Source organism: Channa argus, chromosome 19, assembly GCF_033026475.1.
Source record: "Channa argus isolate prfri chromosome 19, Channa argus male v1.0, whole genome shotgun sequence".
Lineage (NCBI taxonomy): Eukaryota > Metazoa > Chordata > Actinopteri > Anabantiformes > Channidae > Channa > Channa argus.
The window spans coordinates 7,633,887-7,660,870 of record NC_090215.1 but is presented as its reverse complement, the minus strand read 5'-3'; the positions used below and the strand labels follow the sequence as shown (position 1 = coordinate 7,660,870).

At 37.3% G+C, this 26,984-nt stretch overlaps 2 protein-coding genes across 6 annotated transcripts; both read left to right on the top strand.

Moving 5' to 3' along the window:
• The first annotated feature begins 710 nt into the window (after window positions 1–710).
• Window positions 711–7,555, top strand: fen1 (flap structure-specific endonuclease 1). Of its 3 annotated transcripts, XM_067486822.1 has the most exons (13): window positions 711–850; window positions 1,971–2,065; window positions 2,532–2,634; window positions 2,788–2,890; window positions 3,149–3,212; window positions 3,412–3,521; window positions 3,713–3,849; window positions 4,305–4,371; window positions 4,605–4,736; window positions 4,837–4,988; window positions 5,541–5,655; window positions 5,821–5,950; window positions 6,994–7,555. In XM_067486822.1, exons 2-12 carry the CDS (start codon window positions 1,984–1,986, stop codon window positions 5,902–5,904), a joined length of 1,149 nt encoding a protein of 382 aa, XP_067342923.1. In that variant the 5' UTR covers window positions 711–850; window positions 1,971–1,983; the 3' UTR covers window positions 5,905–5,950; window positions 6,994–7,555. The 3 variants fall into 3 exon arrangements, with proteins under 3 accessions (XP_067342923.1, XP_067342921.1, XP_067342922.1); XM_067486820.1 differs by lacking the exon at window positions 6,994–7,555 and having other exon boundaries at window positions 712–850; window positions 5,821–6,153; XM_067486821.1 differs by lacking the exon at window positions 6,994–7,555 and having other exon boundaries at window positions 730–847; window positions 5,821–6,153.
• A 1,005-nt stretch (window positions 7,556–8,560) lies between these two features.
• LOC137104544 (choline transporter-like protein 5-B) lies at window positions 8,561–26,206 on the top strand. Of its 3 annotated transcripts, none has more exons than XM_067485874.1 (23): window positions 8,561–8,920; window positions 10,772–10,918; window positions 12,223–12,271; window positions 13,050–13,123; window positions 14,425–14,509; window positions 14,872–14,956; window positions 15,077–15,187; window positions 16,074–16,134; window positions 16,227–16,350; window positions 17,498–17,581; window positions 17,747–17,859; window positions 18,358–18,483; window positions 18,778–18,877; window positions 18,966–19,058; window positions 19,201–19,288; window positions 19,523–19,785; window positions 20,034–20,128; window positions 20,223–20,326; window positions 20,455–20,528; window positions 20,879–20,949; window positions 21,401–21,489; window positions 21,668–21,752; window positions 25,961–26,206. In XM_067485874.1, coding segments are annotated over exons 1-23 (2,160 nt in total). In that variant the 5' UTR covers window positions 8,561–8,883; the 3' UTR covers window positions 25,963–26,206. The 3 variants fall into 3 exon arrangements, with proteins under 3 accessions (XP_067341975.1, XP_067341974.1, XP_067341976.1); XM_067485873.1 differs by lacking the exon at window positions 25,961–26,206 and adding an exon at window positions 23,149–25,940; XM_067485875.1 differs by lacking the exons at window positions 8,561–8,920; window positions 25,961–26,206 and adding an exon at window positions 23,149–25,941 and having other exon boundaries at window positions 10,906–10,918; window positions 13,360–14,509.
• Window positions 26,207–26,984: the final 778 nt, after the last annotated feature.

Genomic DNA, 26,984 nt, shown 5'->3' with positions numbered 1-26,984 from the left:
AACCTAACCAAAAAAAACATACAGTGGAATAAGACAATAAACACTATGTAAGGACACTCATTGAAATAATCAATTTATCCAGCCCCTTAGCCTAATGTTAACAATCACAACCATATGCATAACTCTAACCTCTTCTTTTCCTTTAGGCTGTTGCCTTTCAGGGGTTGCCACAGCGAATCATGTGCCTCCATCTAACCCTGTCCTCTGCATCCTCTTCTCTCACACCAACTAACTTCATGTGCTCTCTCACTACATCCATAATGCATAACTCTAACCTAAACCTATTCTAACATTTATCTCTTAACCATCAAATAGGCCTTTGAAGTTGTGAAGATCAGGTCACTTCCCCAAAATATCTTCACTCTGTTAGTAAAATATTTTTTCTGATCCTCACTAGCAAGCACAAAAACACACAAACTGCTTTTTATTTTTATTAAGACATTCGTTTACACAATGCATTTCACAGCTCTTTACGCTAAACCTGAATATAAGAATTACCTAACCCTCACTCTAATAATAATAAATTATCATGATTAGTGTTGTTATTATTAGTGTTATCTTTCTTCGTTTGGTGGATCATTGGTAATGCAGTAGTTCAATAAAGAAAACAAAAAAAAATGAAAAAAAAGCTCTTCCGGTACTCTTTTGTTTAAGTCAGACAATTTTAATCAAACCTGCACTATCGATGCTCGGTTGTTCCCTCTGAGTTTTGCCTCGGTTGTCTAGAGTTACAGAATGCGCCACTCGACACATAATGCCTGCGATTTGATTTCCCGCGAACCACACTCAGATCCTCCCGCCGGAGAGAGCGGAGCCAGTGCACAAGCTTTGGGAAAATAGCTTAGAGGTGGTGAGTCCGTTATAAACAGTGTTTAAGCCAGCTAAACATTTAAATTTCGAGATGTTAATGTGTGTCTGCTAACACTATCGATATCATAATACGTGTTTTATTGTTTATGTTTTCAGCCGTAAAGCTAACCGCTGTTCTGCAACCTTCCCTACCCACCTCGGTGCAGCAAAGTTAGCCACGACACATCGTACAATTCAGACTTATTGGAAAATCCATCAATTTAATATGTTCCGCGTTCATTTGATTGCTCATATTTTACTTCAGGTATAACCAGTAACTAAGAGCTGGCACTGTTATCTGCTGCGCCTATGCGTGTCAAAGAAGCGTGACGTAAACGCTGGCTCGTGTATTATCCCGTCTTGTCTGCAGCGGCTGCACCAGTTGAAGTGAGCCGTCGTTGTTTCGTTGCCCTCTTCCCCTGTACTTACGGTATGGGTACTAGGAATGGCCTAAAGGAATGCGTAAAAGGTCGGGGATTGTGCAGTTTTTGGTAACCTCTAAAGGAAAGCTTTTTATGAGCATCTAAATATGAGGATCCTTTTAGGTATAAGAAAAACTGTACAGTATAACTACTGTATAATACAAAATCTGTATAGTAAAATTGCTTCAGATTTGGTATAGTAATAATACCCTTTAACCTCAAAAACCCTCAATGAAAGTTGCTGGTAACCTTTAATGAAAAGGAAGAAATGTGTTATGTATACGTGCCAATATCCTTATTATGCATAGGAATACATACTTTCACCCACAGTTTTCTATATCTTTTTTTCAAATTAAATTTCAAATACAGAATTATAATAAGCAGCACGTAAAATACACTTCAGATGTTACTTTTTTACTGCTTTTATTCGTCCTTTTAAGACAAATACGATACGTAAATTAATACACTATTGATCGATAAGAACTAAGTGGAAAATAAAAATTTATTGAATTTGTCTGTGTTAAACAATCCCTGAGCCTCTGCGTATCCTTTTTGGCCATTCCTATTACCCGTACCGTAAGTATGGGGAAAAGCTGACCGTGTTTTAACAAACAATGGCTTACTTTTGTTTTTGAGGCTCCTAAAAAATATAGTCGGGATGAATGGAAATAAAACAAAGATTGTGTCATTGTGTTTCAGATTTCACACCACGATGGGAATACATGGTCTTGCCAAGCTGATCGCTGACCAGGCCCCTGGTGCCATTAAAGAGCAAGACATCAAAAATTATTTTGGTAACTGTTTCAAGTTCACTATTCTGCATATCAGTGTGATATGACTGGCGAAGAATAAGAATGAGATCATATCAAAGTTTAGAAAAACAGTGCTGTAGCAGATTGTAGCTCAAAGTATTTGATTTTTAAGTTATTGATCTCAGAATCTCAGTGTGTAATTTTTTTTTTATGTCTTGTAGAAACAAAACCTTTTACATGTCTTTAGTCAGTATGCTACACAGTTCTTAATTTAAAGTGTAACACACAGAGCTACTAGTGAACTGTTGTTTTAATTTCAATACTGATTGTTTGTTTTCGTTGTTGTTCTTGGGAGATAAAAAGATACTTGTCTATTTTGTAATCCAGTAATAGTAGTATACAGTGATTCCCATTAACACTGCATAGTGTTACATTAAAATTCCTTTATTTGGGAAATTTATTTTTCCATACTGAGTGATTTACAAACTGGTTCTCTAAACCTTCTCAGGTAGGAAAATTGCTATAGATGCCTCAATGTGCATATATCAGTTCCTGATTGCTGTGCGACAGGATGGCAATGTTTTGCAGAATGAAGATGGAGAGACAACAAGGTAAAGTTCCATCAATTCAAGACATATCTATAGACACATTTATGGAACAATACTTACTTCTTAGATTGATTGTAGAGCAAGTTGTTAAAGTCTGAAAAAAAAGTTGATTTTAATACTGATATTTTTTGGCCACCTGCTGGTTCTTTCTTTCAGCCACCTCATGGGAATGTTCTACCGAACAATCCGCATGCTGGAACACGGCATCAAACCTGTGTATGTGTTTGATGGCAAACCACCCCAGCTCAAATCAGCAGAGGTTAGTACTGTATTGCACCTTTTTCTCTTTGCATATTGATCTTGTAAAAATTGCAAAGTGGTCTTCTTTATATATATCCAGTGTTGTTCTGTGTTCTGTCAGCTAAACACTATGGTAAAAACTGGCACGTTAGTCGACAGCTTCTGTAATAAGACACATACTTTTGCTCTCCTATTAAAACAATGAATTTTTTGTTATTTTGTAGCCTACTAGTACTGATTTTTTTCACATTCTGTGTTTGCTCTTGTCTTTGCTCAGCTAGAGAAGAGAGGGGAAAGGAGGGCAGAAGCTGAGAAGATGCTTGCTCAAGCCCAGGAAATGGGTACACCCCTTTTTTCACACTTCATTTAAAAATCATCATCATGACTGGTTTCTGGATTTGTTTTTTATGTACAGTATATCTTATCACAGTCAATTTGTTTTGCCAGGTTAGCAGTAATGTAAATTAATGTGATCAAGTTTGTTTGTTTTTTGGTAAAAATGTAATCATATCAGCTGTCTCTTTTTGTGTCTCAATCTAGGGGAACAAGAGAATATTGACAAATTCACCAAACGCCTAGTGAAAGTCACCAAGCACCATAATGATGAGTGCAAGAAGCTGCTGACCCTAATGGGAGTACCATACATTGAGGTTAGAACAAAAATTTGCTTCACTTTTAATTTAAAAATCTTTAAATTTATAATTATTGTAGTTCAATAAATTAACCTCGCTTTACATTTTTACTACATACCTGCCCTCTTAAGTGTCCTCATGTCAGAGAAATCAGGTTCAACTGGAAAATTGGGGCAGAATAATTCTGTGAAGCGTGTTTTGTGTTTTAGGCTCCATGTGAGGCCGAGGCCAGCTGTGCTGCTCTGGTTAAAGCAGGGAAAGTCTTTGCCACAGCAACTGAGGATATGGACGGGCTGACCTTTGGCACAAATGTCCTTCTCAGACACCTCACCGCCAGTGAAGCAAAGTAATGCTGGATATCATTAATATCCACTATTAGAAATGTTTGAAAATTTGAGTTGACTTTATGTTTTCTCTGAATAAATATTATGTATATGCATAATTTGTTGGCAAAATAAGGCCGAATAACTTGTAATCAGTGAGAGCAATTCTGAATTTCATTATAGGAACTACTGCACTATATGCTACAAATAATAGGGCCATAAAGAGTTGTACTGTTCATTACAGTTGCAAAGCTCCTGTGTAATAACTTTGATGTTGGCATTGCTGTTTGTGTCATAATGAGTCATTAGGAGCCTTGTACTTAGTTTGTACCATACCATACTAACAAATCTAAGCTTTGAATAATTTTTTATATTAAAAGTCTGGGAGAGCTTGCAACATGGGCAGTGTTACACAAATAGTATTCATTACTCTGTTTTTTTAATTTTTATAATACATAGAGTAATTTATTTGTTTCAGAAAACTTCCTATTCAAGAGTTTCACTTCAGTCGCCTCATACAGGACATGGGCCTGACCAATGAACAGGTAACTTTTTTCTCTGACTTTTTAAAAGGTGAAGCATTTTTTATAATTAGCAGTGAAATGTTTATATTTGGGGTAAAATCCAAGAATTGCTTTTATCATCCTGATTGTCAATCCCACAGAGCACTGTCAGAATAGCATATGCTGTAGAACTGTACACATGAATGCACCATATTGTATCGTACAGGGTTAATTTCAGACTTGTACTAATCCCTCTCTTCTATGGTTCTTTCCAGTTTGTAGACCTCTGTATTCTGCTGGGCTGTGACTACTGTGGCACCATCAAGGGTATTGGCCCTAAGAGAGCCATTGACCTGATAAGGCAGCACAGCTGCATTGAGGAGATCCTTGAAAACATTGATTCCAGCGTAAGCTCATGCTTACTACTATGCTGTAGTTAAACAAGGGAGTTCAGTTTTGATTTTGTTTTTGTGTGTGTAATTGCATCTCTTCCTTGCCTCAACGCAGAAGCACCCTGCTCCAGAGGACTGGCTGTACAAAGAGGCCAGGGCTTTGTTTTTGAAGCCAGAAGTGGTGGACTGTTCCTCAGTGGATCTAAAGTGGAACGAGCCAGACGAGGAGGGACTGATCCAATTCATGTGTAATGAGAAGCAGTTCAGGTGAGGCATCAGCAGGTTCTCTTTACCAAAGAGCTGCATGTCGGAATTATCTGCTTTACCTGTTTTGTTGAGTCTCTTTGCGCTGAAAGTGGCCAAGCTGTTGGTGCTGGTTGCTGCTGTGCATTTAATCAAAACAGCTGGTTATACAACATCTGACCACTAAGCTGCAATGATGGCCAGTGAACAGCACAGACAGTCATCAACTGAATCATTATGAAGCAAATGTGTTGAATGACAGTGACAAAGAAAGACTTGTACCTGCTTATTCATTGATATTGTGTTTGTATGGATGAATGCCTGAGACCCTGATTATGATCATTTTTAAACACTCTACACTGTTTTTATGATGTGACAGAATGAGAAGCACAGATGTAGACTAGTAACAAAATCATCCAAAACCATGTAGTATGATGCAAACTCTAATGGCACATGGAGCTTTACTCTTAAGTACCATGTTACTACCAACCCAGTTGCTGCTTTTTGCTTTTGAACAATTAAAACATAAACTTAGCATTGCACGTAGGAAATATTTATTTGTGTGTCTTTGTTCAGTGAAGACAGAATCCGTAATGGCTGTAAGAAAATTGTGAAGAGCAGACAGGGCAGCACACAGGGACGACTGGACTCTTTCTTCAGTGTCACTGGATCTCTCTCTTCAAAACGGAAGGTACATTTAGAAAAAATGCTGTGTGGTATGACATTGATGAATACTGTATTTGTATAGTCCTTTTTATCCCTACAGAGAAGGTGGATGTTTTAAGATGGCAGCTTTATTTTTATGCTGAAGTTCAATGTTGAATTTATTTAGTCTTATTCTTTTTTTCTCCTGTAGGCAGATAAACCTGAGACTAAAGGGTCAGCGATAAAAAAGAAGAAGACTGGAGCCACACCAGGCAAATTTGGAAAGCGCAAATAGACTGACAATAAATATTATTGTCAGTAACAGCTACTAAATAAATGGTATGAAAATTACAAAGTCTGAGATGATGACAACAGAAAACTTTGAAACAGGAAGTTGTTTGTATTGTTTAGTTCAGCTCAACAACTGTGTTGTACATTTTCACACCTAATGTAAAAATAATCCAAGCTAGGTTGTTTTTAGGAGCATTTAAGTGTTTTATTTGTGTTTTCTGTTTTGGAATAAAAGTAATTAAGTTTTTTTGTATTATTTGAGCTGGATGATAACTAATTGTAATTGATGCAAGTTACAAATTTAGTTTACTTCATGCTGTGGAAAGCTTGTCTCTGCATGGAAAACCTATTTTTCACAAGTTGATCGACTTTCCCCTCATAGAGAATCACATAAAAAAGGCCTAATGGCATCATGTACCCACAGTGGCACACGTGTTCTGGGAATCGTGCTCCTTTTCTTCCCATTTGTAGCCTTCTCACACTGGCACATTCATTTTCATACCATATTAGTTTAGCTGGTGAGACGCATAGCCTGCCAACATTAACAACATTTGAAGCTTCCTATCCAACATTTACAACAAATGGTACTGTGTGTTGTATAATCCCCCAGTGAGATGTCATCTACAGATGTCCAGTTCTCATTTTAGCCATGTGAGAGAAGTATAAGTTGAGATACTATGGGTTTTTTTTTTATGTGTGTGTTTTTTATGTTCAGCAGTTAATGGCTGAAAAAGGATTTGATACAGAATGTTAGATGAAATAAAATTGACTTTAATTGATTTTTTCATCAATTAAAGTCAATTTTAGTATTGACTTTAAAAGGAGCTACAAGTCAAAACCAAGTAAAACAAAGGCTATTAATTTTGCATTTAAGCATTGCATCTAAACTGGTGGAATATGAAGAAACGATAGTCAACAATAACAAAAGTGGCTTGGTGCTGGTGCTGTTGGGAGGGTCTGGCTGGGAAGACCAGAGCTTCTACATTTACTAATACCTTCAGCATAGCAAGCATAGCAAGTTGTACAATAATGTGCATTAACTGCAGAATTGTAGCATATTGCTAAAGAAGCCGTCTATACTACATCCCCGGGTTATATCTGCTATGCTGATGACACACAGCTCTTCCTGTCCTTCTCATCGGATGACTCCACTGTCTCATTATGCATTTCTGGATGAGAGAGAGAGACATCTTCAGCTCAACTTCTCCAAGACCGACGTTCTTGTCTTCCCAGCCAGACCTTTGACAAAACACAACATCAGCATCAACATAGGATCTACAGTGATTGTCCCCACAGAAATCTGGGGGTCATCATCGACAACCAACTGAGCTTTAAGGACCACATCTCCTCAGTCTCTAGACCATGCACATTTGCCCTCTACAACATCCAAATGATCAGACCCTACCTAATGGAATATACAACCCAAGTCACTGTACAGATGCTGGTCATATCCCGATTACTGCAATGCCCTGTAATGAAAATGTAATAATGTAATCTGCTCTTTCTTGCACTTGCATCTCATGAAATTTAAAACCTTTTTTGGTAGGACTTTGCTTTGATGTTTTCTCCTTGACATAGAATTTTGCTTGGTTTGTTCCTCACTTGTAACTTTGAATGAAAATGTCTACTAAATGATTAAATGTAAATGTAAATGATATCAATGTGACATTCTTGCTTTTAAACCAGTGAGGTATTGTAGAGCTTTTGGCTCCATGCTTAAATGGCAAATGTAACGTGTTCCCACCGCCAGATGTCGCGCTTTCTGTTGAAAGTCTCAGTATAAAGAGAAAGAAAGCTTCATAACCTTTTAAGGCTTCGTCCACACAACACTACTATGTAAATTTTGTCTTGACATGTTTACATTTTTATCCTCTTGTAAACAAACTCCCTTGTGCTGGGCTGATTGAAAGAAAAATAAACAGTATCTCCTCTGTGAGTTTCCACAAATCTATTCAGGCCAAAATTTGCAACCTTACATACCACAGTGGAGAACTGTAATTCTCTATATTTAATGTGTTGTTTTTACAGATCCGTCTCTTCATGAAGTCACTAAATCGGTTGTTTACCTAAACGATAATGCACATTTTTGTAACGTTTTTCAAAGTTGGATCATATTTGTACTAAAAATAGGAATAGCAAGTGTATGTATGTGTAATGTAAGTAATAATTGAAACTATAAAAAGCATTTCCAAAAAGTTGCTGAGAGCCGAATTGAAGCTGAACAGGTTGAATAACTGAAATCGAATCGAAACAGAATCGAAATTATAATAACAGGAGATTGATATCCTTCTTTCCTTGTACATCACTTTTTACAATTCCAAAAATGTTGGAAAGCTGGTTAGAACGGAATGTAATGATTTGCAAATCTTATCAACCCATATTTTATTCACAGTAGAACATAAACAACACATCAGATGTTGAAACCGAAAGCTTTTACCATTACACGGACAATATTAGCTCATTTAGAATTTGATGGCAGCATTGGATTTATTATTATTCAGCCAAATAAACACGTTAAAATTAATCATTCTGTTGTAGACATAGATATCGTATTAAACCCTTCGTACTCCAGTACTGCTCATTTAAATCAAACACACGTTTAGCTGTCAAAGTGTAGAAAAACGATGTGGTAGCTTCAAATAACACCCTAACAAGGGAAATCGCAGTACTCAGCAGCAGCCGCCGCCGAGGAGCACCGCGTCCCCTTATGACGTTTTGATATAATTAATGACGTTGGGATGTAAACACCACTGAGTCGCATGTGACGTAATAAGGCCTCGCTCGTAACGCAGCGCGTGGAAACAGGGATCAAAGCACTGCTTAGCGACACTTAGCAACTTGATACTGTGAGGAGCAGACGGGCGCGAGAGTAACATCGCTACTTGAGTCCGTAAAGACGTTACAACCACCGCGGGTCACCTCGATTCTCATATGCTGTCTCCAAAACCAAGACTCTGGTGCTGCATCTGTCCTACTAAGTGCCATGGCTAAAAAGATGGACATTCCCTCCTTCAACTGGGGTGAGTCGGTTTTGTCTTTGTTGTAAAACACCAAGATATTCCCCCCTTTAATAGTAACATAGGAATGTAACAGCCGTAATGGTGCCAATCACACAAAAGTGCACTATCGGTAGAAAAGCGGCTGTTAAAGTACGAATAAGTACATCAAAATTTTTTCCCTTGTCCGTGTCACTAACGTTACCAGTAGTTACTGTAACTCCAGTGGTATCATAACTTTGGCCTTTTGATGGCATCGTTTACCTGGCGCCAAAGCGTTCACTGTAATCAGCCTGCCTTATTAATGATGCTGGTTATCAAAGCAGTATAATATTCTATCACCTCCAAATGTCTGTCTTCTGAACTTTCACTGGTCAGTTTTGAAGTTTGTCTGTCACTCCCTCACTCCCTGTTACTGTAGTTGAGGAACTACATCAGTCATTTCTACAATAGTTCTTTATGCCATTTTCATGAAAGCAAAAGTATTTTGTTAGCCTATTAAACTTCTTAGAGTCAACAATTTTTCATTATTAGTTACAAATATGCCTTATTACGCTATACCCAAAATGACTGCTGGGAAGCATTAAGTGTAGGAAACAACAGCTGACAAACAATTCAGCACTGCCATGAATTCAAATTTTAGAAGGTTTTAATTTCTCGATTTTAGGTTGAAACTGTCAGAAAGGTGAAAATTCCACTCTGTTTATTATCTAGGTCAAAGGGTAGTGGAGTCATACTCGAGAGAGAAGAGGTGGTTCCATTTAATTGGCCAAAACATTAGAACCCCCTCGTAATGAAAGAAGAATTCATGGCAGAACCACTGTATTGGATTGCATTAAATTGCACTGCATTATACTAACATATAATAATGAATCTCCAAACAGTTGAATGTTTAGGCCGAGCCTTAATTCTTATACATTTCAGCTGAAAACTGAATATTGACATCAGTAAGTTATCATCTAGTTCAAGTACAAAGATTACTTTTAATTATAAGTGGTGTGGTGTAGCCAATGGTCAATCACTTGCTCTACATGTCAGATTCAAGTGTACTCTAGACGTTAGTATATTATATATTTCCAGCTAAGTAGCAAGTGTTCTGTACTGCTGAAACGTTCAGTCAGTCAGAAAAGTAGAAAAATAGCTCATGATCATTCTGTGACAGGTTTGTAAGGTACAATTGAGATATAGGTTCCACACTGTAAATTAACAAATTTCTCACATGGACAGCTTCTCTAAATTCTGCAGTTTAATACTGAGTCAATGCAGAGTCCTGACCAAAGCTCACAGCCCTGGTTTGACTACACATTCACCGCCTCTTACTGTGAAATTGCAGTCAGAGAAGGTTGTGTATTTTACTCCTAAGATTAAGTGTTATGGGCTTTTTAAGTGTCACTGTCATCTGCAAATACTTAATGCTCACTTTATAGTGGTCCTACAGTACACAATTTACATATCTTTATGATATTTCTACTCATCAATTTTAACAATGTTATGTTCTCTAGTTACTAAATTCCTTTGTAATTTCTCAAGAGACAGTTGTGTCTCTCTTAATTGCCTAGAAGTTGACTATATTCACACTAGTGATAGTAAGAGTCAGTACATCATTTTTGAGTATTCTGAACAGAGCCAAGATGTGGATGGGTATTTGTTTGAGTCTGTAAAAACAGACTTTCAAGACGACAATTTGCAGCATGTAGCACATGCCTTTGTGTGTGTTCTCTCTTTGCTTTTTTTCTACTCAGGTTACTCTCCTTCGAGCTGTTGCACACGTGAGTATAATCGCTGCTCCGGTGGAGGGATGGTGAAAGGATATAAGCAGCTGACTGGGACTGAAATTAAGGCCTAGCTAAATGGCTAAGTTTGTTCTCTTATTAGATAAGAAGATTGGCAATGCAGGAGAGGAAGGAAAGAAAACAGAGACATCAGCAAAGAAGACAAAGAAGAAAGGGGTCCAGCAGTTGGTCCGGAGGGAGGAGATATCTATTACAGCAATCTGGACCCCCAAAGGCCCTCAAGCTCCTGGTAAAAAAAAACACACAGATGACAAGGAAAACAGAAATAATCCTATTTATAGTAAATTATTTCTTCTACCAACGTGCATAAATATGGGTATGGGTAAGTGTAGCCAAATTTGAAATCCACCACAGTATTGCGGGCGGGTAGTGCAGTTTGTGTGTGGATGTTCTGTGTCTACAGAAACAGACTAATGAAATTAACAGTAAATGAACAGTATATGCAAGCAATTACGGGACATTACAATTACTCAACAAGTTGAGAACACATCACACCCCTGGTGATTTCAGTTTTCTATAAATTATACGTATACAAATACAACATAGTTTTTATTGACACATTGTAACTATAACTTTCTATAACATTCTCCCAAAGTGATGCAGGCTAGCAGAAATGTAGAGGTATTTGTTTAATGTGTTTTTAGACTTTTTTTTAACTAATTGTGTTGAAAAGGCATCAGCTAAACCAAGCTCAGACAGTACTTTATATTAAGATGTTTATGAGCTTTAGTCTTTAAATTGGATTGAATTGCTGATTGAAATGAAAAGGTTTTATTTACTTGTGTAATGAAGACCCTTCACTATTCTATAGTACATTTAAAAAAAGGGCCACCCAGATTCCCATGTGCATAATAGATTGTACTGACTTGCATGTCTCCTAATAGGATCATTTTGGAAAATAGGCAGATGGTAGATAGAGCCACTTATGCTGTCCCTAACTCTGTCCCAGCTGCTTTAAGATATCATGCTCCATGTGGGACTAATAATAGGTCTTAGGTACCAATTCTGAAGTAAATCCATGTTTTCTGTTACACCTACAAATGCACGCAGTCTGATTTAGCTCCTTGGGTGACTGATGTCTTTTGCAACAGTTTATTTATTCTGGTGGGTTAAATAGGGAATTCTTACTGTGACCCAGATAAGCTTTTTGGCTTAATAGTGGTTAATATGATTTCTTATATTTTTGTGTAAACCACAATGTTTTGGCTTTTGAGCAATCACCCTTCTTCTTGGTTCTACTAAGAGGATAAGATTAAATCATATTTGGCATCAATGTAATGGAATGTTGCGCAAATAGTTACTAGTCACTAATGATTTATTTGGCTCTAAATCACCAACAATCTCCAAAAAAGCAGCAAAATCATAAAAACAGTTTTTTGTTTTTGTTGAAAATCATACTGTGTACTAGTCAGTAATGTTTGTTGCTGTATTATTTTTCATCTGTATGTACTCTGTCAATGTTTTATTAATATTTTTATATTTGCTTTCATTTTGACTTTTATGTGCTCCTACCATTCTCTGCATGTCTTATAGAGGAGCCATGCAAGTTTGACCCAAACTTCAAAGGGCCTGTTCATAAAAGGTACTTACTTATACTCAACATCATAGTTCACTAACAAATAAGTTTACAAAAACATAAGTCATACACACCAGTAGGACATCGTTTTTTTTGTGTGTGTGATTTAGGTGACTTCATTTGTTTTGTTTGTATTTTTTTAAAACTGTTCGTCACACACGCTTGTCGAGGCACTGATAGATTTTTAATGCAAAGTCAAAAAGATCGCGCTGAGTGCTGGCAGCTCTCCTGCTCTTCACTCTATACAGATCAGTGGACATAAATCAAACTGGTGGCCCATGACACGCAATATCGACCAGCCAGATACACCCAAAACAAATGTAGTCCACACATCCCTGGTGCTGTTGTAAGAAGATAGTGAATGTTTTTTTTTAAACCAGGTGCACTATTCTCGCTGTATATATTTGAAATGTTTGTTTAAAACTAAGAAGTCAATAAATAGCTTCTCTTCTCTTAGAATGGAAACAAGGGGAAGAACATTTTTTAAGGGAGAGACAGTAAAAACTTACAGAGAAAGAGACTAAGAAATATGGCTTTTAAAGTAGCAAGGCTACTGTGGAAAGAGAGAGGGAAACTTCAAATAGCTGTCTCTGTGCTTGCACGACAGTTCGTTCCAGGGGGGCTTAGAGGATTCAGAATCTCATTAGAAAGTTGGCTAAACTCCACATCAGCATTAACTGTATTATGATGTTCATTCATAATTAACCCTATTTTTCTGTTGTACAGTAGTCTTGCTTTTCAGTTTCATTCAGCTCTTATTTTTCCACGCATTTTTTCTCCCCAGGAACTGCACTGATGTGTGTTGCTGTGTTATCTTCGTGATTGTTGTCCTCGGCTACATCGCTCTGGGTACTACCGGTGAGTTTGACACGTTGCTGGTAATGACACACTATCACAACGACACACAAACAACTCGCACTCCAATGTGTTCACAGGAGCGGTGATATTTTCATGTCTAGTTGTGGTCTCAAAGTGTTACCTGCTCACTTATTGTGTTCTGGAACTCTCCTTTTCTTTTTAGTGTTAACTTTTTCTCCTTTTCATTTTTTCTTTTCTTCCTATTTCTCTTTCAAACTGGGGGCCTGGTGGTTCAGTGGGTAGAGGATTGGGTTGGTATGCAAAAGGCCGAATCCCACCCCACCAGATGCGGCCCTGCCCAGCCAACCAGGGCCACCCTGGTGCCTGGATAAAATGAGAGGGTGCCAAATCAAAAAGCTTAAGCTTAAGTTTATCTTTTGCCCATTTCTCTTTCAAACTGAATGTCTTATATTTTTTTCCTGCTTATTTCACTGATTTTTTCTTAGCCAATTTTCTCTTACCATTTCAAATACAAAACAATTCCCTTTTTAAAAACTTATACTTTACATTTCTTTTCTCCTTCACACACATGCATAACATACATCACAAAACAGAAAAAAGCTGAGGTCCAAGTGCTATCAACATAATTTTGTCTTTTGCTAGCTTGAGTCACATCTCAATCTGGGGGGACTTACCGTTTCCCAGTTTCCCAGACTTCAAATAGACAATAACATGTTGTCAGCCAGCTGGAGAACTGTTTATTTTTTCAGTTTCATCATTTATGTTTTCTCAAATATTTGTCAAATAACCTTTTTGTACTGTATTACACTCAACGCAATCCTTCATTATCCTAGAAAGTGAAAGGACTTAACACAGTGTTAATCAGATTGATCAAACAAATGAAACACAAGAATTGCTTAGCGATGTCAGAGTTACTACACTTTCAGACAGAAACAGAAGATTTTGTTTTGTTGTTGTTTTTATGTAGTTTTTTTTTTCATTAACATGAATTCATGCAGTCCAGTGTTGTCTTGCTAATTGTCAGTTATTCTTGCTTAGCACTCAGAGAGCAATGCAGGGCTTTGTCTTGATGCAGCCATTCTCATGTACGTGACTCCATTGATCCAATTTATATTTATATCTTAATAAATATTCAATGCTTGTCCTTCAGGAGTAGATCATTTTTCTCTTACTTAAAATGTGGACAATCCGTGTGACACCAAACTCCAAACTAATAGAATAAGTCATTTAGAACCACACAAAGCCTTGTGGCTTAGGCCTTGTTTTCTATGTGTCTGGTGTGGATATATCTGTTCAAATTTATGTGGTCCCGTCAATAAAATGTTATAGTATGTTTACAGCCTGGATCCAAGGAGACCCAAGGAAGTTAATTTATCCAACCGACAGCCACGGACAGCTATGTGGGCAGAAGAACACCTCCAATGCGTGAGTGGGAAAATATCTTCTTTAAAGAAGAATAATTGCAGAAGAATAATTATGTTTTTCAGTTATGCTGTCACCTTTCCATTGTTATTCTTACACTCACAAAAAATGCTTTACATGAAAATGATTTGTAATTAATTATGTGCTACATCACAGTTAACTCTTTGTGTGTGTGTGTGTGTGTGTGTGTGTGTGTGTGTGTGTGTGTGTGTGTGTGTGTGTGTGTGTGTGAGCGTGCATGCAATTACACATTATTATACATGCTGACTGATAAAACTTTGCACAGTAATGTTTCAGATTTAGTGTTTTGAATCTGTCTAATGTAATGTGACATCACTCTTAGTCTTCATCATTTGTCTCCACAGAGACAAAACCATATTATTTTATTTCAACATGTTAAAATGTTCCAAACCTGAAGTTTTAATTAACCTCCAGTGCCCAACAACCCAGGTAAGAGACTAAAAGAAGCCCGCTCCAGCAGCGTGTTTTTGAATGCTTTATGTTCCTCCACAGTGTATTAGGCAAGATTGAAAGGCTTTCTCATTAAGATGATGTGTTGCTTCGTTCTAGCTCTGTGTCTCCAAGTGCCCTGACAGATTTGAAAGTCTGAAGGATGTGTCAAAATCCAATAACTGGACTTATTACAGGCAATTCTGTAAGCCAGGTTTGAATGACCAAAAGGTGAGACGCAGTCATTCTTTGTCATGTACTTAGCTCCTAAATCCCAGTTTGTGACTTCCTTTAGTCATAGGTGTACATGTGCATATTCATCCATATAATCATTTCTAAGTCTAAATTATGAGCATTCGTGCCTCCTTGTTCTACTTTGGTTACATTGAATTTTACAGAAGAAAAGAGAAGGAAAAACTTAGCTTTAAACATAAATGCACAGTGCAGTTTATATGGTAAAACTGAATAGTCATTATAATAAAAAAACTCACTAGAATGGGCTTCAAGAACATGCAGAAGTAAGCTAGCAGCCACTGATGCACTTTTCAGCCGCTCGGCTGGCAGCAGTCCTGTGAGGGTGACGCTGTGTAAGGATTAGAAAATGAGGAGGTGAGTGGGAGCAGCTAACAGAGATTCAAGATTCAAAGTGTTTCTTGTCATATGCACAGACAGAAAGCATGTTTCCCTGCACAATGAAATTCTTACTTTGCCGTCCACACTAAATGTTATACAGTAAGTAAAATAAAAATAAGAAGAAAAAAATGAAATAAAATACCAATAAAATAATAATCAGAGCAAAAAAATAAGAGCAATAAGGCAATAAGGTGAGGTAGTGCAGTGAGGTAGTGCAGCTAACGGCTCACTCACGCCGTTTAAACTGAATCATTGATCCTCTCAAGTTTGATAGCATTACATCAGACAGGAAATAGTCCAGATCTGTCATATCTGACTACTTGGTGATGTCCCGAAATGATCTTATTAATACAAAAGCTTTGTGAATGAAAATTCAACGATGCAGAGGTAAGGCCCTCCACTCTAAATACTGTGCCAGTTGAATCGTGAGCATGAAATCTTTTGTATTCAGCAGTTAATTTATCCTGTCATTTTTCTCTTTCAGTCAGCTTCAGACATCATAGAAGATGAAGACTGCCCATCTATAATTGTGCCAAGCAGACCTTGTAAGTGTCTCCTTAACACTGTAAACATGATAACACTCAGTAGCTCATTTCTTCATAAGAGCAACTACCCTTTTGTTAAAAATCTGTTGCAGTCCTTCAGCGATGTTTTCCTGATTTCAAAAAAAGCAAAGGAACCTTAACTGTAGCCAATGAGACCGTCTTCAAAGATAGTGAGAATAGTGAGACAAAAGTCAGCGACCTTAAAGATGCTGCCACGTAAGTCCTGCCTCCCAGCAATGTGAACCATTATCCTTGTTGTTAAACCAGTAAAGTTAAGTGGAAGAGTCGAATACATTAAATTCAGAATTGCTGCTGTGGTAGAATAATAATGCAGTAACAGTTTACCCTGTAAAATCAAATTGTTTTAAAACTATAAATAGGGCTGACAAGTCTGCACCCAGAGAGTTCTAGACAGATATTGCTGAGTAGGAAAATAGGCATGTTTCTGATGCCCAGGAACGTGACCGACCACATTCAAATCATTTGCATCTTTTTTATACATGAAAATGCAGCTTATCTGTACAACAACCCCAATTTGAAAAAAAGTTGGAGCGATGTGTAAAATGTAAATAAAAACAGAATGCAATTCACAATAGAACTTAAACAACATATCAGATGTTGGACCTGAGACATTTTGCCATTTTATTATAAATATTAGCTCATTGTGAATTTGATGGCAACACATCTCAAAATAGTTGGAACAGAGTGATGTTTACTATTGTGCAGCATCTTCTCCATTTCATTTAACAACTGTCTGTAAATGTCTGGGAAGTGAGGAGACCCGTTGCTGGAGTTTTAGGAGAGGAATGTTGTCGCATTCCTGTTCCACAGACGCAGTTTGTCAAAGAGTGGTGAAACTCTGCCCATATTTACATTCGAGAGGCTCTGCTTCTCTGAAATGCTCCTGTCATGTTACTGACCTTTTGCCAATTGACCTAATTAGTTGTCAAATGAAATTAGTTTTTTTTTTTTTATTTGCAGCTATTACTTTTTTGCCTTTTATTCCCTCTTTTCCAGCTTTTTTGAGTTGCTGCCATCAAATTCAAATTCACTTTATAGGTCATTAGAAGCACCTTCGGGCTTAATCTGACAAGGATAGGGAGCCTGTGAAATGAAGCTAAAATTTGTGAAATTATGGCTGATTTTTTTTAAAAATATAGTTAAGATTCTATCTGCAGCATTCTGGACCATTAGGTTATTATAGGTTAATAATAGGTTATTAAGAGCCTAAAAACAAAATATTACAATAGTCTAATTTGGATACTAATTTGCTGCAGTTCCTTTTCACACTTTTACTAAGGCTGTTTTTGTCAGCTCTTCTCTTACCTACATTTTCCCATCTCAACTTGTTACTCCATCACAGAACTGTCTCACGCCTACTAAATGCCAAAGAAGTTGGCATAAAGATCTGTGAGGATTATGCTAATTCCTGGTACTGGATCCTCATGTAAGAATGGCTCTGTGCTTTGGTGATTTTCATGTTTTCATTGATTTTTATGCATTATGTGCTTCTCTGTAGGTAAAAAAAAAATCACACTTGACTTTTCAGTAGTGATCAAACTGAATCAAATGATTATCCTGTAATTTTTATGTGAATAATGTTTTCTTGCAGTGGCCTGGTAATAAGCATGGTGGCCAGTTTTATTTTTATCCTTGTGCTGCGTTACACTGGTGGTGCACTTCTGTGGGTCATTATCGCTGGTGTCATCACTGCAGTCGGCTATGGTGAGTATACACTAAAGGCAATTGCCAGACCCTTTACATATTTTATACACACACTGACACAAATATTTTACATTTGACATTCTCATCTGTTTTTAAACACACCAAGGATGTAATTTCTTAGCTTTGTACATTTCAAAATGCCTACAATAAACACATATTTTAAGCAGTCTGAATGATCTATGCTTCCAGTGGCTAGTCCCTACTTTGGTGGTATGCAACAAGCCATTAAAATAAACCATCCACCTCCATGTCTGACCTATTAGTTTGATATGAAGATTGACCCATTTGTCGCAATAACAGCTGCTGCAACCTCCCAACGTTTTCTGGTTTCTAAAACCTTCATTTGTGCATGCACACCGTTTTATGTTTTATAAATTTTGCAGTCTATGCCTTTTGTGCCTTTGTTTGCTTTGTGCAATTGTACTTTTGTAATTTCAACATACTCATTTCAAAATGAAGTTTAGATTTCGATTTATTCTTTTTCTCCTTGTTTCTCAGGTATCTGGCACTGCTACTGGGAATACAGTAGGCTGAGAGGGAAACCATCTACAAAAAACGTTTTGAAAAACAGCCTCCAGACAGAAGGCATTTACCTTCAACTTAGCCAGATGTGGCTCGTCTTCAGTATGTTGTCACTCACTGTCTTACTTGCTTCTGTTTTAGGAGTTTCATATTTACATTTAACACATATGGTTGTTTATATTTAATGTGGTAATACTAATAAAAACAGTAGCGCAGTGTTTCCAGAACCACAATTATAAGTGCAGTCTTTTCCATTTATGTAAATGTAAATTCTCCTGCCATTGAGCAAATGATTACAGTGGTGCTATTGTAAAAAAAAATTACAAAATTAATTATGCTAATATGTCCAGTGAAAAGAATTATATGATTTATTCATTCATGTATTTTTTGCTGTAGTGATCTTACTGATTGTGATTGAGGTGGTCATTGTGATTATGCTGATATTTCTGCGGAAAAGACTTTGCATTGCTGTTGCATTGCTTAGAGAGGGGAACAAGTAAGTATGGATGTAAGCTCTGTCATCTATTCAAACACTAAATGGTTGACATGAATATGTTTGATTTTTTTGTTGTTGTTATTTCTAGGGCCATCCAATACATCATGTCCACTCTCTTCTACCCCATCATCACCTTTCTCCTTCTTTCCATTTGCATCACTTATTGCGTCATCACAGCAGTGTATCCTTACACTTAGTTGCTAAAATAGTTTTTTTTTAAGCAAGAGCAAAATATAAACTCCTGCTGTTCGGTTTTGTCATACAATTCTGTTTTTACTAGAACTAGAATTCCTTTGTATTGCCCTTAACTAGTCTTCCCTTAGCTTGTTGGCATCGTCTGGAACTGCAGTCTACAAGGTCGTGGCTACTGATAAAAATTGCACACATGCCAACCTCATTTGCAATCCAAAGGTTAGTCCCATTTTTGTGTAAAACAGTTAGAATAAGTGCGTTAGTTTGTTTGGAATTTGTATGAGCAATCAAATAATTCATTAAATAGGTGTAATAACTTATTTATTGGCTACAAGTACTGTAAAACCTGCTTGTGAGTTCTGTTTAAGAATGTGAGAATTAATGTGCTCTAATATAAATTCTATTATATAACTAATATAACTCATCAAGATTAAATCTGTTACTTTCTTTTAGACCTTTAATGACTCAGATATCCCCAAAACATGCCCTAAATCAAAATGCCTGTTTGCCTTCTATGGTGGGGAGAGTGTCTATCACCGCTACATCATAGTGCCCCATCTGTGTAACCTGTTTGTTTTGCTCTGGCTTGTCAACTATATCATTGCCCTGGGTCAATGCACCCTGGCTGGGGCCTTTGCGTCCTACTACTGGGCCCTGAACAAGTCAAAAGACATCCCTACCTGTCCCCTCTATTCCTCATTTAGCAGAGCCATAAGGTAGGTACCACCACGGACAGCGACAATATTGTATATTATATATGACTTATTTCTTTAACTCTTTAAAGATCAAGAATGAACATAAGTTGTATTTAAACTTTAGCTGTTTGTGTCATGGACTCCCAAACACAAGCATCAGGTCCATCTGATGGCTTGTTTTTGTTTGTAATACAAACATTTTAGTTTAGTTTAACACACTGTCTCTGCAAATGTTCAGATCCACATTGCTACATTTTCGTGTGTTATAGTTATCACACAGGTTCACTCGCTTTCGGTTCTCTGATCGTCTCCATGCTGCAGATGGTTGGAAATGTTCTTGATTACCTACATCAAAAACTGAAAGGTAAGCTGTCACTCACACACTTGGACTATTTCCTTTCTTATAGAATTTGAAGATTATTTCAATGTGATGTTGATAATTGATGATATTCCTCCAGGTTCCCGAAACCGCTTTACACGATTCTTGCTTTGCTGCCTCAAATGCTGCTTCTGGTGCCTGGAACATTCCATTAAATTCATAAACACAAATGCATACATTATGGTGAGTTGTGGAACAATTGTCTTGCCAGTCGTTAGACTTATTTATTGCACCTATCTGTAAGCAGTCCAGTTGTTAATTGGCTCTGGCTTGCAATAAGTGCTGATTTATCTACTCTTTATCACCAATAGATGGCAATATATGGGAAGAACTTCTGCACCTCTTCCAAGGATGCTTACTTCCTCTTGATGAGGAATGTTATTCGGTAAGACCCTTTATATTTCTATAGCAGTTTCACATCTAAAAAGCATCAAAGTACAGATAAGTTGCCGTACACCCACAGAAAATGTATTTGCTAGGTGTTTTAAATGCAGAAATAATATTTGTCCATCAATGAGACTCTGATCTGATGCCAGAGTAACAATGCATCACTTTTTTCTAATGATGCTACTAGCTATCATGTATTTAATGGTGTTTGAAACATTTAAAATATTTACAATATTTAATTTACAATATATCAAACATTTAAATTTGTGTCTTAGCACACACTATTGTTTCCTCTATGTCCCTGCTGTGTTTCTTCTTCACTGTGGTGTTTTTCCGCCTCCTTTGTAGGGTGACTGTCCTGGACAAAGTGACAGACTTTTTACTTTTCTTGGGAAAACTGGTTATTTCAGGAAGTGTTGGTGAGTTTCAAGCCATTCAATGACAAGCGCAGCACCACACAAGATGGCGCCCATGTCCTCCAAACGTTAGCATGGGGTTGCGTAACAACACAGTCTCTGTAAAAATATTGTCAGTTTATTATTTTTTTCCTCTGGTTTTGTCAGTAATGATTCACCTGTTAATATAGTATCATTTTTATTGTAGACACAGACACACAGTGTTCCCCAGGTTAAGAAGTGCAGCAATAAAACGAGTAAAAAGATCCACCTATGATTAGATTTAGGGGGGGTCCTTTAAAATCTGTCCAAATATTTTGAAGTGGTCCACGCTGACCCTTATATGTGATCATTTCATATGTAAATTTTGTATTATTAATGAGGGCAAATGGTGCATTTGCGCTGCTATGGCCACAGTATGCCATCATGATCATGTCAGATAGTTGTTTTTTTTTTGTCTTCATTTGTTTTCCAGGTGTTCTTGCATTTTTGTTCTTCACACATAAAATACCGTCCATTCAAGCAGAGGTGCCAACCCTAAATTACTACTGGGTCCCTCTTGTGGTAAGAAATTAAAATTTGGTCAAGCATATTAATTTAGTTAAGGAATCATGAATCAGTGGTTTAAAATTCTTAATGATAATTTTGTCTTTGTTAGAATGCAGATTCTTGTTTACACACTCTATAATAGAAAAGACAGGTGCTGACAGTACATAGCATTCTGACTTTTTCATTCTTTCAGACAGTGATATTTGGATCCTACATGATAGCACATGGCTTTTTTAATGTATATGCCATGTGTGTGGACACGTTGTTCCTGTGCTTTTGTAAGTATGCTAATTTTTTAATACTTCCTCAGCAGTACCATGATGTTTAAAGATAAAATACCAAGTAGCCTGTGAAGGATAAGGCTTGTCTATCGTGATTATTTATCGCTACTAGCTTTTGCTTTGCTTTCTTATCTGTCACTATGTGCATTGTCTGCACCTCCTACTTCCCCTTTTCTGTGCTGGTACCTGGTCTCAGGTGAAGACCTAGAGAGAATTGAGAATTCTTCCTCCAGGCCCTATTATGTCTCCTGGCTTGCACAAAATCCCATGCAAAGGAGAGGAGCGTACCAAATCATGTGCTGCCTCCTGAGCAATGTGCAGCTTTACTGACAACTCTCATTTGCTTCTCTATATCTACTTTATTGGCAGGGGCCTGAACTTTTCAGAACAAGTACTGTAAATGTCAAATCTGTAAGCATCCCAAGCCAGTGAGGGATGACCTAGACAGGAAGGACTTACTCCAGTTCGTCACAGAAAAGGCACAGGGGTGTATTGAAAGACCTCTATTCACTTCCTCTTTTGAGCCAACTTAGATACCTGCTTTTTCTCTGCTTTTCTTATGTTCTTTTTTCTTTTCTGTATTCTTTGCTGACCGCTGCCTTACTGAGAGGGTACACATCCACTTACACAATGGATGCACATGCTGGGATAAAAATAATATGAGCATTTTTACCCAAACAAATATAAGGACATTAAAATGTTCACATGACAGTGATATGTCACCTTAAAAGAAAAGTGGTGGACTTGTAACACTTCTAATGGACAATCATGTTTTGTATTCACCTTGACAAATGGTAAAAGAATCATTGTAAATTAGACTGTTAACATCCACTATTGGTAGGTTGCTTTATTCTACCTATTTACACTTACAAAAAGACAGATAAAAAAATGGGTGTGTATACTGCACTTAAGAGGTTGGGAGCTTAAGACTTTAAACAACATTTTAGGTTTTTGATCAGAATTTGAACAGAACCTGACAGTTATCAGGGTAAGTTTGAATGGAGCCACTAATTTATGTGCCTAGTTGTGAAATGAATGAAGAATGTTCCTCTTATTCTGGGGTTTAAGACCCAACACCAGGAACATTTGCAATACAGTTTATAAAAGGATGTTAAACCCATTTTTGGTAAATTTTTTATTGGAAGGTTCAGATGTGCAGTTGGAGGTTATTCAGTGTTCTTTTCGTATAGAAAATGTTTTTTTTATGAAATATAATGGAAATGTGATTTATCTTTTTTAAATAAACACATGGTTTAATTATTGTCCAGTGCATTTAAAAATAACCATTTGGTTATAATTTTCAGAACTTTTAGAAACTTCAACTTTAATGTACTATAGTACAGTAAGTGATTCTCTCCACTGTGATTTTAACATAACTACTGCTGCCTCCTAGTGTGGGATCTAGAGGTGAATGACGGCTCTCCTGAGCGACCCTTCTACATGGCCCAAAGTTTAAGGAAGATCCTCAACAAGAAGAAAATCATAAAATAAACAGGAAAATCAGGAGAATTTGAGACTTGTCATTTGTAAACTGTTGTACAAACCCATGAGTAACAAACTGCAGATAGCAGCTTAAATATTTACAAGCAAATTTAGTTTTTGAATTTGGTTGTTCTTTGGTATTTGTAGCTAAGCAGGTCTTAATAAGAGGGTGAATAAATGTTTCTCCAAGTGCTTGTAAATATTTAAAAATGAAGTTATAACTGAAATATGTTTTGCTGTACACAGTCAAACTGAACAGTAAGTTCCTATTGGAACAAGTCATTTCTTTATTGAGATTGTGTTAAACCTAATGTTTTTGGTTCCTAATCTCTTGTAGTTATCACTACAGGTTTTGACCACTTGGTGGTGCTAGTCATTAACAAAGGTGTTTGTGTATTGCTGTTGAAGCAGTTTTTGGTCAAATGTTTCCTGTGTGTTCCTATCACACATTTTGACCTCACAGTGTATCACCGTTGGTAGAGTGGCGGCCTTACCGACCATGGGATCGGAGGTTTGCTCCCCACTGTTCCCGGCCACATGTCGAATTGTTGTTAGGCAAGACACTAAAGACACTCCCCTCCATTATGCACATTTACACAACACGCATCCGCAAAGCCAGCAGCATTGTAGACGACCCCACACAACCATCACACACACTCTTCACACTCCTGCCATCAGGAAAGAGGTTCCGAACAGTTTTTTTCCCCGCAAGCCATCAGGCTCCTCAACACACAGAACTGAAATTGAACACACACACACACACACACACACATCACTCACAACTCATCTCAATTAATTCCACCATCACTTATTTATTTTCATTATTCTACACTTACCGCACTACACTGCTGTTTTTTTTGCACATTCCACTGTTTACATGCTGGACATTCAAATGCACTATACTGTTTACATGCTGCTCTTTTTGCACACTTTACTGTAAAATAGTATACAATAGGTTTACTGGTCGGCACTGTCTTAGGTTCTGTGTCCTGTGTTAATCAGACATTGTCTGTCTACACTGTCTACTGTTTTTCGTCTGCACTCGATGCACTTTACATAGCTTGTGTTGTAGCACCTTGGTTCTTGGGGGAACGTTATCTCGTTTCTACTGTGTATCACTGCGTATAGTAGAAATGACAATAAAAGCGACTTGACTAAACCCCTCAACAGCCCATCCCCAGCCGTGCACTGCCTGTCCCAAGTACAGTAGAAATCATTTGTTGACATGTGGACAAATGAGCCGCTGTAGTGACCCTAAACCCATAGGATAAGCAGAAAGGACCAAAAAAATAAAAAATAAAATCACATTGAGATAAATTACCTTTTAGTCCAGTATTGTAATTAACTGATATATTCCCATAGTATTTAAAGGTGCTTCACTCCTAAGTGCCTTTTTCTAGAATTGCCACAATGAGTGTTTAATTACATCTTGCAGTAACAGTTTACATTTAAAAATGTTCTGAGATTTTGGAATAACTTGGGGCAGGACACGTTCTTTTCTCGAATGCCATGAAGAAAGGTGAAGTGGATTATTGTTTTATGTTTTGCAGTTTGAACTAATACATCACATAACCATACAGCTATAGGTTTGTTCTCAGAAGCAACCAGTCTGTTCAACCAGCAAAAAAACCCACTGCTGTTTTTACACTGCTGCCAATATGGGCCTTCATATGACTTAATGGCCAAACAAAAGCCGCAGACTTAGCTACAGGGAATCTTGGTTGACGTCTGAAGTTTCTACAATTTAAATTGTACCAATTTAAAATGCCAAATTCCACTCAAGAATGTAGCTTCATTCCAACACTGCTTAGTTTTTACTACTAAAACAATAAAAGAAATGTTTTGGTTGAGAGTTTAGTTTGGCTGATTACATGAAGCATGAGACATTTGTTTGTTTTTTTTAAATGTTTTGTCACATTGTATTGATCCGAAGAGATAAATAATCAGTATAATATTTTTTTTATTTTGAGAGTGAGGAGCAGAATCAAAAATGTTAAAGTTGAGAACTGAGTATGTGATGAGGACCTTCTGAGCTCGGTGATTCTCACTGAATATTTAGGCTACGAATCTGTTGATCTAAAGGCTCAGATGAAACTCTGCAGTTTTTTTGTCAGGTTAACTTGCTTGAACAACTCATTGCCCTCTGTAATACTGAGAACCATGTGCCATCACACACACCTGCAGTGACACACCTGTTGAACCCATTAAATCAAACAGTCACATTCCAACTCAGGAGCTTAGCCAATTTAAGCTTGTTCAGCTGCCCTTTAGTTGACTACGTTTTGTTTACCACTCTGTCAGACAAACAGTTTTTATATTTGCAATAGGCTCACCTCACTTTATGCTCAGCAAGTTGGTGAAGCTCAACACACAGGTTGAAATAGTGATAACATGGTCAACATGTAATATAATTAGAATATGAAAAAATGTCAGACATTCACAATGACCTACACAAGTAGTATGCATGAAGTACTTATGTACTGTATGTCCCCATAGTTATTTGTGCTCAAATAGTTTAAAATGTTTGCTGAGAATCCATAAAATATCCTGTTGTCAGAAAACAAATGATTTTTTTTTCCACCATAGTCTAGACACTGAAATGACTCAATAGTAGATGATAATAAAAAGGAGACTAATAACTCTGCTCCTGTTATTGAAGTAAATATACATTCCATGTGTTAATGTTTAATCCGTTGTAGACCCAATTGTCTCTTGTACCACAGGACCTCAGACGCTCTGAATGATGATGATCCAGACACAGAAAGCTGGCCTACACTACAGCTCCATCAGGGTTTTGTAGAGGAGCCAAAAGCAACACTGCGAGAGGGATGTGAAAGGCAAGTGATGTTTATTTTAAAAAGGAACAACAACACGTTAAAACAGACTAGGCTGAAAAACAGTGAATGCGAAGTACATGAAACAGGGAATTTAACAACAAACTAAAATACCAGAATATGAACACAGGAGCTGGGGTCAGCGATGATGAAACTTGAACACAACATATGACGGTGGACCAGAATGTGACACAGAAGGCAGGGGAACAGGTGAAAACAATTGTGAGCGATGAAGAGGGGTGAAGCTTGAGAAGTAACCTCGGAACAGGAAGTGGAGAAAAGGGGTACAAAATAAAAGTCCAAGACAGGAAGTGAGTCTGAGTACCGGATCATGACAAGCTCTGAGGGTGGTCGCTCCTCCTGTGTTGGATAGAGCTTTAAAAAAGGAAAGCTTAAGTGCTCTAAAGATAAACATAACAATCGTCAGTCTCTGTAATCATATTTTATACAAAAACTAAGCGAGAACTGAGCCAGTTCAGCTTGATTGTTTTTTTCTATTGTGTGATGGTCCTCAAGCTGAATAAATGAATGAATGAAGCTCAACTCTAAAACCACTCATTTTTCTGACAGCAAACATAAATGGTGTTCACTAACATCACTACACACATTACCAACTGTTACAGGTGTGATGTTGAATTCAGACAGAGAAAAGGATTAAATCTATAAATATTTTGAACATAAAAACTACAGAAACGAGTGCTGCATACAGTACAACACATTCATCCGGCGCGTAAGGAGGAGAGTATCAAGATGAATCGGATTTCCAATGCTTCCCAAAAATGAAGAGAGAGTATAGGGAGGATGATTTCATGGAAACAGAAAGGTGTGAAATCCGTGAACTTTATGAGACACATTTGTGTGGAAAATCATCATGTGAAAGCATGTGATCACAAAGCAGAGACATGACTCAGGT

What these genes read in the sequence shown, in the direction of transcription:
- fen1 (XM_067486822.1), top strand. Translation starts at nt 1,984, where the DNA reads ATGGGAATACATGGTCTTGCCAAGCTGATCGCTGACCAGGCCCCTGGT. An exon ending in TTGAAAACATTGATTCCAGC is followed by an intron (nt 4,737 to 4,836) that starts GTAAGCTCATGC and finishes GCCTCAACGCAG; the next exon opens with AAGCACCCTGCTCCAGAGGA. An exon ending in CTCTCTCTTCAAAACGGAAG is followed by an intron (nt 5,656 to 5,820) that starts GTACATTTAGAA and finishes TTTCTCCTGTAG; the next exon opens with GCAGATAAACCTGAGACTAA.
- LOC137104544 (XM_067485873.1), top strand. Translation starts at nt 8,884, where the DNA reads ATGGCTAAAAAGATGGACATTCCCTCCTTCAACTGGG. An exon ending in TCCAGTGCCCAACAACCCAG is followed by an intron (nt 14,957 to 15,076) that starts GTAAGAGACTAA and finishes GCTTCGTTCTAG; the next exon opens with CTCTGTGTCTCCAAGTGCCC. An exon ending in ACACAAATGCATACATTATG is followed by an intron (nt 20,327 to 20,454) that starts GTGAGTTGTGGA and finishes TATCACCAATAG; the next exon opens with ATGGCAATATATGGGAAGAA.